At 32.7% G+C, this 16,136-nt stretch overlaps 1 protein-coding gene across 1 annotated transcript; it reads right to left on the bottom strand.

Annotated features, from left to right (window-relative positions):
* Positions 1 to 24: 24 nt before the first annotated feature.
* LOC128186704 (uncharacterized) lies at positions 25 to 9,105 on the bottom strand. The gene is made up of 8 exons (XM_052856558.1): positions 8,933 to 9,105; positions 4,382 to 4,525; positions 3,514 to 3,597; positions 3,294 to 3,380; positions 3,122 to 3,190; positions 3,021 to 3,050; positions 2,382 to 2,496; positions 25 to 1,817 (listed from the first exon to the last, which is right to left on the bottom strand). Exons 1-8 carry the CDS (start codon positions 8,991 to 8,993, stop codon positions 338 to 340), a joined length of 2,070 nt encoding a protein of 689 aa, XP_052712518.1. The 5' UTR covers positions 8,994 to 9,105; the 3' UTR covers positions 25 to 337.
* Positions 9,106 to 16,136: the final 7,031 nt, after the last annotated feature.

Below are 16,136 nucleotides of genomic sequence, written 5' to 3'. Positions count from 1 at the left end.
ATGTGTTTTTTTTAAATGTTTACTGAATATGATTCATGATAAATAGAAGATACATTCATTTAATTAAAATATACAAGCTAGCTACTGTACAAATGATTAGTTATGCTTAATGTCTATGTGTAAATAGTTTATCTCTTCATATTTTGGTTGTAAAAACGATAAATACCCACTCAAAAAAGAATTCTCTCGAAATCATGAAGACAAACGAACTTAATACATGTACGACATCGGAACTCGTATGATCTTTAAATAATACTTGTGTGTGTGCCATTTTTATTCATACAACTTTGAGTTGCTATCATGTAAATGTTTATAAATACAAATTAAAATCATTACATTATTCTACATAAATTGTTGATTTTTGTCTCTGTGAGCAGCTGTTCACCACCTGTACCCTGATATCCTCGTTTTTCGATGCCGCTGATTTCACACTACCCCTCTTCATCCTTCCTCGGAAACCCCCGACCCTTGGGGTGGGCTCCGGAGTTCTCACTGGAGTCCTCAGTTCAGCTATGTTAACGTACACAACGTTTTCTTGATGCTCACATACTAGGCAATCGTTGATTTTTGAATCGTCTTCACTTAGACCTGAGTCTGAACTGGAGAAAGACGCCCTCCGCGTACACATTTCGTGGTGTTCGACAGGATTGTCAAATGAAATCTCTGAGATATCTTGAGCGCTGGACGATCTCGATTCCTTTATACTATCAAATACGTACGCAAAATGGGCGTTCTGGACCGTTGAACTTCTGTATATTCCATCTAGAGCAGATATGTATGATAGGCGGTCAAAATCTGAACCAGTGCCTATACTGTCCGTATTGGACCTATCGTCGAAAAAGATCGAAATATGATGAGGTTCAAGAGATGAAATTTGCTTCGAGGTACGAAATTTCTTCCACTTTTTTCTGCGATTCACCTCTTCCGTAGAGTCAATTTTCGTGATATAAGTAAACTCTCTGCTCTGAGTTTTCATATTCCAAATCACAGGTCTATCCGGGTTCCTGTCCTTTAGATTTCCCAAAATTGATTCGCATTGTGCACTTCCAATCTCATAGTAATGGGGATCTTCTTTTCCGAGTAAACGGCTGCACATATGCTCGGGTTTGGTCTCAGACCGACCAATTAACTGTCCAAGACGCCTAAAGGCCGTCATGTTTTCATATATATTTTCCTCCTCGCTTTTATCTGGGTTCCTCTTTAGTTTTTGCATCCCAGACATGTCGATATACGTAGTCCGCCGGCATTTTTTGTTCAACACCTCTATATGTTCTATCTCTGTTGAAACTATCCGACTATCTCGTTCCAAGTTGTCTTTTATTTTTGTTCGCAAGATGTATTTCTGTTTTTGTTCAAGCTCCACCAAAAAACCTGGAATCAAATTTTCCTTTGGAGGCTTTTTAGTTACAGTCTTTTGTGGTAATTTCTGAGAAGGAAGACGCATTGATCTAATTGCTTCTCTTGGATTAGCTAATGCTTCATCAAGACGTTTACGAAATTTTGGCTTAGGAAGTGTCTTCGGTGGTTTTGGTTTTGATATTTTTGCCTCGGTTTCACGAACGATATCATCTGTTGAAGGAGCTTTAGGGATATCGACCGGAATTGGCTTAAGCGGAGAATCAGATGATTTCTTTTCTTTTTCAAGCGAGGAATGAGAAGGATGGACTGAAATCTGACTCGTCCTTGATGACGCCTCAGACAGGATTGGACTTGATGGACTTGGAAACAATCCAGCTGAAATGTCCGCTATATCTGGATTCGCTTTTACATGTACGTCGAAAAAGTTTATTTTATTCTTTTTACCAAAGAAACCCTTCCTGTAAGATTTGATGCAGAAAATTTGAATTTTAGATTACAACAAAACATTGAATACTCTGCAGTTACATTGATTTTCAGTCATAACAATTTGTTTATACTTCTTTAAACGATTAAGGTGTAAAACCTGCAGGTATAATTACAATTAACCAAATTGATAAAATAAAACTACAAGCTAACCACATTTTTTCAATTTAAAAGAATTGAAAAAAATCCCACAATATTTGTAAATATTAATCACGAGGACAATTAAGCAGCAGTATTTTTTGTACTGTTGTCGTTAAGTATTTAACAGTTTTCAATCGTCAGTGAGTCCATAATCATGGACTAAAAGACTATGTACATGTACTGAAAATTGAAAATTACTAAAGGGACACTGTATTCTACATGTACACTGCATAATTTACATAATGGGTGTTCTGTTCATCATTACAGTAGGACAAAAATTACCAATCACAGAAATGGGTACTAATGGGTAAATGAGCAGGATTTCACTTTCCCACCCAAATACTTGATTTTGAATCAAATCTATTTGATGTAGCTTGCGTCCATAGCGAAGAATTTACCTTATAAGTATTTTCCATAGTCCAAAAAATATTAAAATAACAAAAAGTTGTCCCGCAAGTACTGGAAGTAGAACCTCTTCTACTTCGAAGTAGTCTAGTCGATTTAGATCATAGGCTACAAAACAACAACAAATTGTAAACCTCTTATATACAGAATCAGCTGAACCTGTTTATTCCTAGCAAGTGTTTTTGTGCATATTTTGAAATAATGTATGATAAAAATAGAAAATACATATAGTCTAGAATTTTAAATTCATATAGAGGAAACATGTAACATGTAGTTAAGCAATGTTGGATAATCGTTCAATTTTCTCAATACTTTTCCTGGAGATTACGCTTATAACGTATTTCATGTAAAAACTAAATTAAAAATTAAAACATAGTTTATTTCCGCCGATGAAACAGCAGATAACGGCATAATTTTGAGATAATGTAAATACAGGCCACGTCGCATTCAATTACTCCACAAGTTCTCAAAATCTACAGCTTTCATAATCATTGTTTTTCACTACTAATATATATTAAATTATATTAAATGATTTGAACTTTTAAAAAAGTCAAACATGATTATATATATTCAACTTAAAGTTTATGCTCAACCAAACATTAAATTTAAAATTTCCTGCCATTTATGCTTACCTTGCAAGCTAAACGTCAAAGCTTCACTACCTAAAATAGAATTCTCGGATTAATTTATGGTTAAAAATATTCCAAATTTGCACGTTAAAAACAACTATTACCATTTATTTCTTCAAAAAAATCGCAGTTTGTGGAGCTGTTGTCCATAAACCATATTTGAACTGTAGAGCCTACAATAGACATAGTATTATAAATAGATGAAAGAGAATCATTCAAAGTAAAAACAACCTTTGCAAAATTTTGTACGAGAACATTTTAAAAAAAAGTAATTACTATCATTGATCCAGTATTCGACATCATTATGCACCGGTTTTGAACAAGAATTGCTTATGGAAGTATAGTTCACTGGTTGTAAGCTCGCTACAATTCACAAAATCAAATTTAAATTAGTTAAGTGAAATACATGTAAGTATAATCAATGATTATCAATTGAACATTCTTTATTGACACTATTATTAACTTGTTCGTGCATATTTTGAAGACGAAAACAAACCTGAAACGTTTTTGCCATCTGAACATAAAAATCGAAAAGGTTTGACTTTTTCCTTTGCCAAAAACTTGACGACAAAAAAACCGTCTGAAGAAAGAAAATCAATGAATGAGTCGGCATACATCTTCATTTTAGCTTTTTAAAATGTTTACCATTCATGAAAATTTTGAACTAAGAAGAGCATGATTGTTTGTTGAAATTTAATGGATGTTACAGTAGAATATCAAATATGTGAGCTAAAAATGAATTGATGTAAGGCCATAACAGAAATTTTTGCGAAAAAATACCGGTATACGTATCTCTTTTAATTTTACATATTCAAGAAGTACATGTATATGTATCAGTGCATCACAATTCTGCATACGCTATTTTTAAATTTTTATTCTTTGACATATGACCATGCCAATATATTTACAATTTCCAATGTCTTTGTGATAAAACTTCGAATCGATTTTGAAACGTAGTCAATATATTTCATCAATGACGTGGTTCGGGCGAAAGACGGGGTTTGCATACTTATACAAAAATGAAAATAAAGTGAAAATATCTAATTGATCAACAGCTAAAACTTATATAAATATAAGTTATAAGGAATAACTGTTGAATATTGTGAGGTTATCAAATATGGTCAGTGGTGATCAAATTTTTTATAAGGTCATGTGGTCTTTATTGGATTTGGTCTCGCACAACCGTATCTGATAGCTTCAGAATACTCAAAGAATAATTTCTTTTCCCTTGAATAAATATGAAAATTGACCCCGTGAAATCTTTGAAATTTAGAATTAAAAGAATTTAGCGGTTCATTATATTCCGTATGAACATGGTGCAAAATATGTAGCTATCACAGAGAACTTGCGTCAATTATCAGTACTTGATTGAAGTTTAATCTCAAAACCAGATGGCCATATTAGAATTTCCCTGGCCCTTATATCGATCCCAAGGGTGCAGTTTTTCATCGGAGACGTAATCTGTTCGACTTCTTCTTTGACTTCTTTGACAATGTAACCCGAAAAACCTGTAACAATATTTAATATAACTTTTATTCTACACATTGTATTTCATTTTAAAACACTTCACTAATCTGACCATACGCTCCAAAATCACACGTGCACACCCGTACAATGTAAAGCAGTATAAACAAAAGCAGAATCCGCATTTTTTTAACAATTAATGATTGAAAACTGATTGATCTCCAATCACACACCCCTAAAACAATAACCGTTAGGATATATACATATTCATTTAGATTTTTGAGAAATCCTCAGTAATCCAAAAGTCGACCTTTATGCAACCTGTCAACCCGGACGCGGATACAATTCGATCTCGATGCATATCCAACTCATAACCTTGGGGAAAACCTCATGTAGATTATTTACCACAAAACAGCAATTCAAGGCATAAGGAAAAGTTAAATCTTAAATATTTGTTATTTGATATCACATTCGAAAAATATCAAATATCCATATATATCAGATATCAACTTTGAGACAAGGAGACTGCATGGTCAACAGTCGGTCTTGTCAAATACTCGTATCCCGTCAGTATCTCTCTTACCGCAGGATGTTTTTGCGTTCATTAAAATCATCTGATTATACACCTGTAGTACGCTCAAATCTCAATTATTTTCTCTCCCTTAAACATTAAACTAGTTTAGTTGCTGGTTGATGCATATCAAGGACACCTATTTTGCATGTCTTTTCGTTTATCCTAACGTGAAATCACTTTAGAAGCGTCTCCTCGACCCTTGCACGACACCCAACCAGAATCGGCAATACCTTAATTTTGACGACACAGGAAGTTGGGTGTGAGTCTGTAACACGCTTCTTAGTTCTCAAAAAGAACCTATCATGCAATGGTTTAATTCAAGCTGTAGATTTAGCTGTCATTTTTTTAGAGGTCTGTAGCGATGACGGACGGAAAAGAATACTAGTAATGACACAGGCATAATGTCATAAATGGTGTGTCGTATTGTAAATTTTGAAATTGTAAATTTACAAGATGGGTGTAAATAAGAAATTGACAATATAAGTAGATTTAGAGTTAACATATAATCCCAAATTTACAAATTACAATCTGGCAAAAGGATAAACTTTTATATTTACATTTTCTTTGTCTATGATGACGTTACGAATCAATTTTGAACCCTAAAACCCAATAACTTCATAATACATGAGTGACACAAAGTGGGCGTGTCTTATAGCATAACCGAAAACGATATTGGCTGTGCCGCGTAGTAATACATAGCATGTGCTACATAAAAAATAGTGGTTTTAAAACAATGTTGTTTTAAAGTGTACAAATGGGAAATAATATAAATATAAGTAATAAGAAATCATTCTTTGAATATCATGGGGTGATAATTTCGGTCGGAGCGTGGTCAAATCTATCATAAAGACCTTCGGGCTTCATTGGATTTGACCACGCCCCGAGCGAAATTATCACCTCATAATACTCATAGAATGATTCATTATTTCTTAAATACAACATTTTTCTGATCTTTAAGACTGTCTTCTATTTCATGCATTATAAAACTGTACAACAAAACTAGCGTTTATTGTCCCCACGCGTAAATAACCATTTCTACAGAAGAAGAAAAAAAAATTGCGCGACTGTTCGTGACACTCATTCCTGTTTTGGTGATGTGATTAGTATTCTTCATACTTATTACAGACTACTCATGTTTATTTATAAAGTTTAAGTGGTTTCGCTTTTCATATTTTAGAACATTGTAATCACTTAAATAGATACATGTATAAATTGAAGCTATAAGTGTAGATGAAGTGTTTTGTACATTTGTTCTGCACTCAAGAACAGCGAGACACGACGCATTCACGTTCATATATGTTGCCCTGTAACCCGAAAGTTCACGAGTACTGAGAGTCACTAGACCGAGAGATCACTACTACTTCAAGCACCGAAATAAATCAATAGTTCGAAGATCAACTAGACTGAAGGTTGATTTCGGAGATCCATTGGAAATCCACTGGAACAAAAGTTAATTTGATAAAAGACCCTAACCAAACGCCTACTCTCACTCGAAAAAAACGTGTACTATTTAAAACAATGATACGTTTTCTTTGGTGATCATACTGATGAAGGTATAAAACAAAATTACATCTTACTATGTCATAATTTGGAAGTACACATTATATAAGCGCGACCCAATAAATATCTTGTATTTAACTACATAAATTTCTCGAAGTCTCCTTTTCTAAGCACTACAAATGACTTCTTACAATATATATAAATCACAAACGATTTTTAGCTATTTAAACAAGACAGAAGGCATCATTTTTATAAGAGATAGTTTGAAAATCAGCGTTATTCATCAAATAAAAAGGGAGTTTTAGATGATACTAATAAATAAATATTAAACCGATAGCTATTATTCTAAGCCAACGGAAAAATAAGTCTTATATTAAGCAATATCAGAAACAGATTATAAAAAGGTTTTCAAATTATCTGAAAATCAAACCGTGACCTATACTTCCAAGAAATGATACAAGACAAAGTCCACATATTGATCTCAGTCAACGTACACAAAATAGTAAACTATAGTCTGTCCCAAGAAATTTATGAAGCACATTTGGGAGATTTTTAATAAAAATACACGCACCTGTAAAAGAAATGCAATTGAATTTGATGAAAGGGAATAATATCCAAGATAATTCCATTCAAACAAGTCAGTGACAATACCCAATCCCCGTAGACTTCACATTTTTTAGCCGTGTATTGACTCTTAAAAAGTTAGCGGGGGCATTTCAAAGGAGAACTCTTGGAAATTAATCATACTTTTGAACGAACATCGTGTGAACCCTGAGGTATTTACAAATATTGAGCAATTAGGCAAAATGTGAATCGAGGATATCTTAGGACAGATTATACATGTCTCGTAACGCCACGATAGCCCGTGACAGGCAGCCAAAACAAATGCCATACTTTTTCATTTGTTTGCACAGAAGACTTTTCCCCTAAAGTTGCATAACCCTGTTAAAATTAGACCTGGACCAAATGCGAACTCTACCTGTATTTCCTGGTAAAATATTTGTATATGCAATTTCAGTTTAATATGTTATACATCCCTTCAGAAGTTAAAGACCGAAAACAGAAAATTTCTTTTTTTTTCTAAGTTCAAAGGGCACAACTCCGTCAACAATCAATGGACCTGGATCAAATTCAAACTTGAACTGTATTGTCTAGTAAAATATATGTATATGCAATTTTTACTTTATATAAACATCCGTTTAAAAGTTAGAGCGCGAAAACTGAAAATTTGTTTGTTTTTCCAAGTTTAAGGGGCATAACTCTGTAAAAAATTATCAGACCTGGACCTTTGAACCTGACCTGTGTATTGTTATGACGTAACCATATATACATAATTATATCAAATTTGAATTGAATGCGAGCAATGTTGGAAAATTGTGTGCCTTTAAATAAATAAGGACGTGATTAAATAAACATTCACAAAAATTTGCAGCTATTCCATGTTTGTAATCAGGAAAGTAACAAGGTTCTCCATGTTTTTCCTTGTGTATTTTTCTAAAATGGATTCAAATTTATCTTAAAATCTATAAATAATTTAATGTTAAGTTTATTGTTCAGAATAGAAAATGTATTAGATAACGAAAATGATTGGATTTAGTCGAAATAAATAGAAACATGAACCTGAAATATATATTCTTAACGCACGGATATTCTGCGTCAATCGTCAATGATACGTGTATATAGCACTTTAAAGTCAGGGAGATGTTAAACTATTATCCAAAGCGTTGTTTATGATGACACACACCCTACTAATATATTTATATCTACACTAAGTTAATATATACTCTTTACTTTATACTATAAGAGCAGAGACTGCAGGGACGGACCTCAGCTTCCAAATAGATATAATTACTTACATGGGTGGAAAAATTGATTCATGTACATGTAACGTCGATAACGTTGCTTCAAGTTGATTTACTCACCTTTGTATGAATAACATAGGCGTCGGAACATGGGGGCTACTTTTTTGCAAAGGTATACACAACCATACAAACATAACCAAAGACGTTTTTTGGCTTGTCAAGATTTTTGATAAGTCTAGCCCCCCCCCCTCTCCCACTTTCAATTTGCTTCCGACGCCACTGAATAATTTTTAAGAGATTAAAAGTAAAATGTAAAATTTAAACAGTAAACGCTTTCACTGGCCTCTCTTGTAGGCTATTAAGGATACAAATTTTGAAGTATAAAAACTCACTTTGATATATTGTTAAAAGCTCAAAATGTAAAATAGATCTTTCTATTGTTGCTTTTAATAGCATGTGAACGTGCAAAATCATAGTTAATTTTAACTTTGTCGTAAAAGATATCCGAGTGCTACATATATATTCAAATCAAACTGTAAAAACAAAACAAACAGATCACATCTATATGAACTTACCATTATCAATCATCGTTGCTAAAAGAAAGATCAGAGCAAGTCTCCCTACAGTAATAAACATTCTAGAAAACTTCACAAAATATATCTCCCACCATTCTCTAATAAGGAAATTAATGCTCTAATAATTTTAATTTCCCTCGCTATACGTTCGCGAGAGAAAACGTATGTTTAGAACAGGAAGACATTCAAAAGAACTAACACGTGACGACCACATCCGATATAAAATCCGGCTTCAAAAGTGTTCACGGATCAAAAATAAAGATTCATTGAAATTCCAACTGCTTATATATGTAAATGTATAGAGAGACTGAAGCTTTGTTTGGATGGAGTTGGATTTGTCTCAGTGAAATATCTCAAGAAGTAATACAAAAGTTATCTGTTTTGAATACTTTTGATGAAATTCATGTTCAGTACCGATAAAAAGGGTGGTTTATCTTCTGATACTGTAAACAGTAGACTGTAAGCTGAAGTTTAACATTTGATACTTTCTCGCAGTATATTAAATAAAGGCGAAGTCATATGAAACCGAATTCTTATATTTCATGCCAAACGGAAATAGATATATACATTAAACATCCGAGTACTGAATACATAAGTTGTTGAGCGTTTTTGTGTCGAGTACCTAACCAATACATTGAACTCACCAGAAAACACAAAGACAGTGATTGTTGTTTTTCTTAACAACTCGCTATTTGTTTTGTTTCATCAGCGTATAGAGGAATAGGGGACGCATTGATTTTCATACATTGTGTCTACATGTAACTACACTCACTACATATTCATGCTGAAATACTAGTAAGCAATAAAAGGTTTGTTTTTAATGTTTTATTAAAGAAAAGCGTGTGTATTATCTTCGAATAACAACTAACACTTAGCTAACAAATTACGATAAGCAAGGCAAAATTTTGACACAAGAGTAGAAATTAAAAATTTATCACTTCATTGCAAGATCCTAAAATCTTCAAGACAAAGAATGCTTAGTTTTTATTTACAACTTTCGATATATTCATAAAATCATGTATTGGAAAAACAATCTGCATTTAGAATCACACTTGTTGTAACACTTGACAGAAAATAGAAGGTGATGCAACTCCATGAAATGCTGCAAAGAAAACTAGCTCCACACTGAGCTTATAAAATTTCTTCGTTGCGTTTTGCATTGGTCTTTGCCACGAAACCGCTCCAAATAGTTATAATGATGCCCACTGTAAAAATATACTGTCATCTATCCATGACCTCCTGATTCAAAAGAAGATGGGTGGATAAGGCGTGTAAAATGCCCATACGCGGTCGGACAGGCTACTAAAAAATTAAAGTATCAACAAATCTGATGGGTTATTTCTAAATCATTTAAAACAATATATATTTAACGAATCATTGATTTGTAACCTGTAGGTATGTTCAATACTTGGAATATGTTGACTCAAACAGGCGTATACGTATCAAAACCTGCAAATATTGTCTTTTTTTTTAGAACTTTAAGGAATTTTCTTTTATAGAGTGGGTCTATGCTCCATATTTTTCTCATAGTCTAATTAAGGTCTAATGGAAAACAAACCGATTTCAATCAAGAAAAACGTGGAGAGATGACCCACTATACATTAAAAATATCATTTTGTATCCCAACAACTGAAAGTATTGAAAATAATACAAGTCCGGTAATTCGTGACCTTAGTCACACATAATATTTAAAAAGCAGCCTTTGTTGTGTCTGAAATGGCTCAGTGGTTAGAGTACCTGGCATAAGATAACCGTATATATCTAGGGTTTTTATGTTACGGGTTCGATACCACCAAAATTTCCGACAATATTTTTTTTTCTTATTTTTTGTTAAATATATTAAAAACTGACTATAGTTAGAAATTTTGCTTTTGCAAAGTTGTATTATAATAGTTTTGAAAAGATTTAATTGGGGAAAAATAAATTTAAAATTGTATTTCACTACTAAACCGAATGGGCATTTGCGCCATCTTATTCCCCCATCTTCTTTTGTCACGCAGGAACAAACCATTTGCAAGGACAGAAAGTTCCATACCATATCCCTAGGCTGGTCAACAGGATTTTTGTTGGTATAGAATGTTCGTACGAACTAAATCTGTGTTTGGTTTGGACCTGATTTTTAATCAAACAGATTTTGATCGATGAATGCTGTTCCGGTAGGGTTATGTTGGTGTCTTTCTCTCCCGAGTAGAAAAGCAACTCTCACTTGTCTTCCCTGTAAATACTCTCTGCAACTTTGTTATTTCGTACAGTTTAATTTGTGTAAAGAGTCTTTGGTTTTAATAATTTGTTATTAAATGAACACAATGATTTGATTTGTAATCAAAGAAAATAATTCAAAGGGGTGTCCTCCTTCAGGTGTCAAATGTCTCGTTACCTGTGCTAGTACTGCTGCTCAAAAGATATTTTCAATTCGGCGTACAATTTGTTACAATGCTGTTACAGTTCTGAACAGGTAGCGTCTTGTTTATGCAGCACACTTTCTTAAATAGACATTCATAAATGCTCACGGGTTAAACGATATTTATTCACAAGTATGAAAAACAACATCCAAAGAGTTCTCTTTTGAAATACCCCTTCTGTAAAATTTTAAAAAAAAGTCTACAGAGATTTTGAGTTGTAACGGCATGAAAGTACCTGTAAAGATGACACTGAAAAATTGTGCGGAACTTCAAAACTGAAAAAATGTCACATTTTCCAAATCTCTGTCAGAAATCTTGAAAGATCGTCGAAAGAGAAGGCATGTCAATGAAAAAATCTAAGATTTCCCCCCTTACATTGATTTCAACTGGTCTTTTTAGACAGGTATGTGTATTTTCTTTAAAATTATCAGAAAAAAATGGCAACAGTAACCTAAAATTGGGTCAGATTCTAGTTACTACCATGGAAGCTTAGGCTTCGTCATGCTTTTTTCAGCAGGTGATATGAAACATCTATTAATAATAATGTGGATATCATAGTATATCATAATCAAAATACTTTCACCGAATTTAACAACATTTGACCCAAAAATGTGTTTTGAAATATTAAGAAAGTTAAACGTTATAAAAGCATCAGCCGGACTCGAACTCATGAATTATGAAATTATACTGATTTTATTATTTCGATAGGAGGAACGTTACAGTATGACAGATCAGCTGCAAGATGTCAACGATAATTAAAGAGATAATAATGCCTATAATACTTTTCAAATTAGAAACATTAGATAAAAATTGGGTTTTTTGTATACTTTGTTAAGTAAAATATTGAGAGTGTCTGTTCTTGATAGCAGACAACCATATTACTTAATTATTTTACAATATTTCACTATTTGTTACCTGGACATCATTCGTAAATCGTCTATTGTAACAATTTGTTATTGACAGTGTCAGCCTTCTAACACTAAGAATTAGTTAAGGTAAGGTATCGTAACACAATAGGGTTTGAATGGATTAATCAATGTAGTTAAAATGAAATTGTCTTCTATGAACAGAATGTAAAGTAACGCATTTATGCAATGTCGATGATTCTACTGTTGATGAACTGTTTCGACTTAAACCGATATGTAACATCACATCTCTCTGTTTTAAATGCTTCTGATTAAAGCATATGCTCATGACATTGTTATTTGTCACTTCACTTCCGGACCTTACTATTGGGGGTACATACATTGAAATATTCCCACTGCAATAGAACTGTTTTCATTTAAAATTAATTTGTTTAACAAGTCATGTATTATTGTTTTACGTTTATTTCACACATTTTACAAATAGTTTATGCTATGTCATGTCAGTACATGTTTTCACATTAAACTAGGCACATTGAATGTATGTCCTATAAACTAATCATGTTTTTACCGTCCTACATTTTTTAAAACACGAACATGAACACAGCGAAACATGAACAATATAATACTAGTTTAGTGTAACTCTTGACAAAGCAATTGTTATTGTAGGCAAAAAGTTTCCGGCTGTACTTAAGCTTTGTAAAAATTTAATTGATTTTAACTTTAAGTATTTATTAAACATAAATCCTTCAATTTACAAATATTTCAAAGAACAGTTTTCAAAAATTGGTTTTAAAGAAGCACAGTTGTTCGTCATTGGAAGGAAACATGTTTATTTCGAATTTGCTGAAGTGTTACCATTTCGTTATTGGGAGATACTGAATTAAAGATATAGCGAAGTAAATATTAATCTAAAGGTCCCAAGAATTGGTTACAAACGAGTTTCATTGTATAATTCACCATAAGCTTTCATAACATGATTGTTTTAATGCAACCAAAAAAATTAAATTTTTTAGTCTTTTCATGTATTGATTAAAAATAATGAAACTTAGTTAATGTCGGGATTACAATTAAGTAAATGTAAAGAGCCTAAAACTGGAAGGAGCCTACAAATTTCTGAGATCTGAAATTTTTTTTTCAATTGTGCTTAATAATAATAGCTTGGACTTTTAAGGCATACCGGGTCCTAATTTTTCAATGAACGAAAACGTAGTGTTTTAAACTGTTATTTCAAATGAAATACATGTACATGTACGAAAAAACCCCCAGCAACAAATCTCGATTTTTTTCCGTATTTGACAAATTAGATATAATTGTATCCAGAATGCATGCCTAGAGTCTCTCTTAAACAGCATATAGAATCATGCTCTTGACCTCTTCTTTTTATAATGATGTTAACTTGAAAATAAGTATCTAGATAACTTTTTATAGGGTTTTAAATGGAATACCAAGAAAATAGAGAGGTTTAGCAAACCAACGGGTACGCGTACTTATACATGTAGGTTTCAAATTAGAAAAACACGTACCAGTTCACATTACTTATCTTGTTTAGCAGTTATAACGCGTACTTGCATATCATTTAAAGTTAAATTTATATCTTTTCTCCTTGTTATTTGGGTATTGATAATCAAGGTCGAAAACTGAAGATAGCAATTTCTATTTTTATTGAACAACATCGTCTCAAGCATTTATATATGTTTATGTTTTTAATTACAGATGATTAAGAGTCACTGAATAATTTGCAAGAGGCGATAAGTGTATTAAAACATCTACATCACAACACACTTCAGTAACAAGAAATTAGCTGTTAATGTGACAGCAAACCGAGCTTTCTTTTGTGTGAACATCATCTACAATCCATTTGACAACCCTGAATTGATGGACACAGCCTATCCAGAGAAATGGGGGACTGAGTACTCTGTACTCAATACTTTGCCAAAAAATGATTAAGTTCAATAGCTGGTATTTTTTTCATAAATCACCAGGAATCAAAACCCTAGCAATATGCGTACCTCTGATATATGCAATAGAAAAACGTCCTATCTTGAAAACTGTAGGAAAGGTCATCTGTACAACAGCGGTACCCTCTATGCAATATTTTTCAAAAAAAAAAAATGACTAAGTTCAACAGCTGGTCATTTTTTAAAAAAAATCAAAACCTTAGCAGTATCCACACCTCTGATATACATGTATGTACAAATGATCTGCAAAAGAACAACTTCTTATCTTCAAAACTGTAGGAAGGGTTATCCGTACAATAGAGGTGCCCTATATGCAATATTTTGCCCCAAAAATGACTAAGTTTAACAGCTGGTATTCTTTTCATAAATTATCAGAAATCAAAATCCTAGCAATAACTTTGAAATTATTTGTTTGATCTTACTACTGCACAATACACGTTTATGTAATTTAAACTGAAAGTTTGTAAGTGCAGAAACCAATTATTAATATTTCAAATTTACGTGATAAAATTTAAAGTACGCAGTAAGTAATTTCCGTGCGGACGTATTGAAAGACTCTCGGCAGATAAAAGCAGGAAAATGTATTATTTGGGGTTGTGAAAACTTTTGGATATCACTAAATACCTGACCTACCTTTAACGGAAATGAAACCGAAACGTATCATGTATATGTATGTATTAGAATAAAGATCACGATAAACATGTATATAAGATATCTATCCTTGTGGTTGTTTGTCGGTTCATTACTGTACACTTATCTACAACAAAATATAATAGTCAAACATAGCCACCGACAAGCAATCTACTTATGAGAAGATGAGGGTCTTTTGAATAATTCTTTGAAGATGCCAACGGTTGCTACGGATCAACCATTCTTCATAAGCTTTCATTAAAAAAAATGCCCCGTGGAATTAACAATCAACAACTTGAATTTCCTAGAAAATCTCTTCATTTTGAAGTGAAATACAACCATACACCCATTATGATTTTTTTTTATAACAAGAGGCCCTCAGGCATTGGCGGTCACTTAAGTACCATATCCCTTAAAAGATGAACCTGTCATGGAGTTTCATGTTTGCATTTTAAGCTTCAATTTTGAGTTTAAACCCTTATCCAAGACTCCTCTGACAAGTACCTCCGCTTTTATTATTTGATGTTTGCAAACATCAATTCATCAATGAGAGGTGAGTTGGGGGTCGGCGATGGGGGCAAAGTAAAAAAACAACAACCGGATTATCCATACCCTAGCACCAGGGGCCAAAAATTGTAAATTTTTGGACTTTAATGGTCAATATTTTATAATATTTACAGTTTCTTTAAACTGCACACATGTTTACAATGCACAGGAAATATTAATGTAGATTTCTTTGAAAAACGCTTTAAAGAATATGGGCGCTTAAGATGTACTTTCGGCAGGAATCTGGGCGCACAAGAAGAGTGAAAATTTCATCAATTAATTTTTAATATTTTTCGAATTATAACCGTTATTTGGTATCTGTTGGATGTGGAATGAGTGGAAAAATATTTGAAATGCAAAAGGTTTTATCATAATATGGGTCTAAATATAGCAACACGATGCAATTCATGCAAAATCCGACTTATTAACAACTGTTTTTAAATGATTTTGTTGTCTCTGGGTCTTCTCTCCACAAATTTGAAACGTGTAAAGATAACATATTTCAACATAAAAAATGTCGCTTTTTAAAAAAAGATGGAGAGATGACCCAGAGATGACTAATTATGTACTTTTTCAAATTATTTTTTGAAGGATAAAAAACAAAGTCCATTGATATAACAATGTTGTTTCAAGCAGTACTTTATACAGCCAACTGACAAGTCTCGCATGGCGCAGTGGTTTCGTCCTGGATTAGTGAATACAAACATTCAGTGTTTTGGGTTCAAATCCAACTGGTGGTCTTTTAAAAAAAACTTTTTTGTTTTAAATGTTTGTTATTATAACCTGATGTTGAATCATAGTA

This window comes from Crassostrea angulata, chromosome 6 (assembly GCF_025612915.1).
Source record: "Crassostrea angulata isolate pt1a10 chromosome 6, ASM2561291v2, whole genome shotgun sequence".
In the NCBI taxonomy this organism is placed as follows: Eukaryota; Metazoa; Mollusca; class Bivalvia; order Ostreida; family Ostreidae; genus Magallana; species Magallana angulata.
This window is presented reverse-complemented; position numbering and strand designations above follow the sequence as displayed.

Excerpts from the sequence above, each read along its gene's own strand:
- LOC128186704 (XM_052856558.1), bottom strand. The coding sequence starts at position 8,993 with ATGTTTATTACTGTAGGGAGACTTGCTCTGATCTTTCTTTTAGCAACG. Across the intron at positions 3,051-3,121 it reads TTTTTTTGAAGAAATAAATG|GTAGTGAAGCTTTGACGTTT; the intron begins GTAATAGTTGTT and ends ATTCTATTTTAG. Across the intron at positions 2,497-3,020 it reads TTTGACGTTTAGCTTGCAAG|CCTATGATCTAAATCGACTA; the intron begins GTAAGCATAAAT and ends GTTGTTTTGTAG.